At 43.7% G+C, this 3606-nt stretch overlaps 1 protein-coding gene across 1 annotated transcript; it reads right to left on the bottom strand.

Annotated features, from left to right (window-relative positions):
- Positions 1-422: 422 nt before the first annotated feature.
- Positions 423-2290, bottom strand: LOC108968486 (probable cytochrome P450 6t1). The gene is made up of 3 exons (XM_018932548.1): positions 1691-2290; positions 817-1626; positions 423-762 (listed from the first exon to the last, which is right to left on the bottom strand). Exons 1-3 carry the CDS (start codon positions 2150-2152, stop codon positions 478-480), a joined length of 1557 nt encoding a protein of 518 aa, XP_018788093.1. The 5' UTR covers positions 2153-2290; the 3' UTR covers positions 423-477.
- Positions 2291-3606: the final 1316 nt, after the last annotated feature.

Genomic DNA, 3606 nt, shown 5'->3' with positions numbered 1-3606 from the left:
ATCACGTATGCGGGAAATGTTCTACAAATCATTCTGACCAACTTTGCCTGAGGGACTATGGGTCTAAAACCGGTTTGCGCCGGCAATTTTTACCATATCAAGATTCTTAGAAGTAAGAAAGACAACAGAACAAATATTTGGAATAATGAACTCCAAAATAAAAGGTCGAGTTTGCTGCAAAGTCACTTGACATTGTTATATAGTAGTGAAGTTTCATTCTGTATATGAAGCGATGGTGAAATATAGAATGCGGTTAGCGGTATTGAAGAAACATACCGAAATAAGAAAAATGTTACAACATTTCTGTTTGTTGAGASMTTGGATCTGTTATATCGTTCATAAGTACCAACCAAAATTGGGAGAACACTAGGAAAAAGTTTACAAAGTGGTCTTTCATATCGGATAAGTTGAATATCAGTCGGTTTCTTTTTTACTAATAAATCATTTTTAATTGCTCAAATAATGCATTTAATGCCGTCAGTAAATTTTATCCTTCACAAAACGCAAATAAACGCCATCCTTCGGTGCCAAAACGAAGGCTGTCTCCTCGAATTTCATTTCAGGCAAAGTCGAGTCGCAAGTCTCCACACGAAARTGCTTCAAAATATGTACAAGTCCCGTTTTAACCTCCAGCAAACCCAATAAAGTGCCAATGCAGCCGCGTGGACCGGCACCAAAGGGCAAATAACTCATCGGTGCATGTAGCTTACGGTTTTCATGTGAGAAGCGCTCCGGATCAAACTCGAGTGGTCGSGGCCAGTACTGCRAGGAAGTAAAAAATATAATAAATGTTTAGGACAAAGCCGATATACGCACCCGTGCATCACGATGCAAAGCGAGCACCGAAATATATAACGGCATACCTTTCRGTACACGATAGCTTCCGCTAGCTTGCTCCAGCAAGTAACCTTGCTCGGCGGTGCAGCGCCGATCCAGAAATGAAGTGGCKGGATACAAACGCARCACCTCATCGACCACCATCCGCATGTATTTCAGYKCACTAGAAATCGTGTCATAGTCTAGCGCGCCWCCACACTTCAGCAACGCCTCACGCAGCTCGGCGCGCAAACGCTGCTGCAACTCGGGATGCTTGGCGAGTTCATAAAGCGTGAATGTGATGGTCGAGGAGGATGTGTCGAAGCCAGCGAGTAACAAGAATGCGGCCTGAGCTACAAAGAAATCAGGTTGGTTCAGTACGCTGTCCTTTGCGCCATTGGCCGCTTGACGCTTCAACGCGATAAATATATCRATGAGATCGTTACGTTGGTTGCCACTACGCATGCGCTCCGCAATCGCATACTCAATGGAGCTACGCATGAACTTCTCATACTCTGCTGAGTAGAGATGTGCGCGTACGAGTCTGACCCGCTCCGGCACGAAGAATATGGTAAAGAGATGTAGTAGACGCCAGAGACGCGGCTCATTCACCTCAATGCACATGCGTCGGAATTCAGCGTGTGGATTCACCAAACTGTTAGCTGCGATGCCGAACTCGAGTGAGGATATGATGTCGGTGGTGAAGAGCGCACACAACTCCTTTACCTCAACGACCGCCGACGGGTACGGGCACGCATCGTCGGCTGTAAAGTTCCAAGCGTTCATATGTGTCTCCAGCTTACCGCCAACCTTTAATGGAATTTAAAGGGTTTATAGTTAATTTTGGAGAACCTTTGCAGATGCTAAGACAAACCTCTTGCAGCAGCGGATACATTTGCTTCACCTTGCCAKKCGCAAACAGCGGYGAGAAGATWTTGTGTATCTCYTTCCATACATCGTATTCCGCAAAGAATAAGTTCAACGAGCCCATGGCATCGCCCACCGAGTCACTGCGTTCGAARCGGCTCGCGAACGCGCTGAAGTCGCTTACCAGTACRCGCTTKATAAGCGCAGGGTCACGCAGCAGCAGAGCGTGATTATGTAGCACATGTATGCCCACAAAGTCTTGACCGCTGGCGGCTTCATGATTGTAGAGCCGCTCAAATTGTTCGCCGAAACAGCAACGATAACGGAGTAGATCGAAAATGTTGCCCACAATCAGTAAGAATGGTATGTGTGGCACGCGATGCCTTTCCCAATAGCGAAAATGCTGGCGCAACCAGCAGTAAGCGGCCGCTAAGAGGCTGAGGCTTAGCGCTAGAAATATGTTGAACATAACTGGTTTTTTGCTGGTTCCGCAAAATATATATTTTTGATAGTTTTTCGCCTGTAGATTTGCGTTTGTAAACTACACTAAGTGGTTTGCCCTTTGAGACTAGCGGCTTAGCGCTCATTGTCTGTCTAATCAGTTGCAATTTTTAAAATTTGATTTTAGTGCATTTAAAGCTGATAAGCCAGGTAGAGCTTTTAGTAGTTGCGCTTTTGCACTTAAGTCTCCATTTTTGCCCTTGTGTAAGTTTGTATGTGCGGTCTAAGCTTTATTTTATGGAAGGGTTTGCTATAAAAAGCTCATTATTGAAACCTCCGAGAAAAGTGTGTGGTCGGTAAGTGACGTGAACAAGCAAAAGTATACATAACTATCTTAAGGTGGGCTATAGTTTTGAATAACTGATAAGGTATTCTCATCTCTCTATATCATCTGCTCAAATTTGATTCTGACTAGCGCAATTAAACTGTTTGTCGGCCGATTTTTACCATGAAAAAATATTGAAAAATGAGTTTGCTTGAAAWTGTGGGTTTCCAACGAAATCACAGCTACAGAATCGTCGAAAATATTGCAGAAGTGCTGTGGCGAGTCTATTGTATCATGAACACAAGCGTGTAAGTTCTACAAAACTTTCAGTGAAGCTCGTGAAGTTACGGAAAACTGACCGCATGCGAATCGTCCAACCACCTCCCTTAACGACAATAAMATCAAACAAGTTAAAGGAACTGTGCTTGAAAATCGTCGTCTTGGCATTTTTGTGACAGAAGAGGATCGCAACATCTCTCTAGAATCGACTCAACATATCTTGGTAAATGTTTTGGTTATGAAGCGTATCAATGCCAGTCTCGTACCAGAAGATATGAATCGTTAGTAAAAGCGAGGTCGAGTAAAGGTCGCTTGAGCTGCGGAGCCCACACTCATAAAACTTTAGTATTATTGGTGAAGAGGCTTGCGTCTGCGAATGTCTWGCGAATGGCGCTCCAAAATGAGCCGAAAGCGAAAACTCAAAATTCACTGAAGGCACTAMAGGTACTGCAGGCCATCCYAGCCGAGGCTTATAAWAAGAATATGGAAAATTGGATTAAGCGTTGGTATGATTGTATTTTTCTTTCCCACTCCGGATCAGATCGGATCAGCTGGTTAAGTGTGTTTTCTTAACCACTTTTTCCAGCATTTCGGTATGTATGTCGCAAGTCAGCAATTACGTCTTCAGCAGTAGACAAACGACTTCACCTAACCACATAAAAAATATTCCAACCRTGTTGAATCGTAAGAACTTGGAGACCAAGCCACTAACTCTCGGCGCTAAATAAGCACTCACTAACAGTTCCCTTCAATTAATTTATTGRTTCGTTGTTTGTTTGGCATGTGGTGGTCTCTTGTGGGAATTCTCGAGTTCAGGCAACAAAAAATGCATTATTCATTTCTCTATAGCCTTCCCCATTGACTGTAACATTTCGGAT

This window comes from Bactrocera latifrons, unplaced genomic scaffold (assembly GCF_001853355.1).
Source record: "Bactrocera latifrons isolate USDA-ARS-PBARC rearing strain unplaced genomic scaffold, ASM185335v1 scaffold_2189, whole genome shotgun sequence".
Classification (NCBI taxonomy): Eukaryota; Metazoa; Arthropoda; class Insecta; order Diptera; family Tephritidae; genus Bactrocera; species Bactrocera latifrons.
Note: the sequence above shows the minus strand (reverse complement) of the source record. Positions and strands in the feature narration are given on the sequence as shown.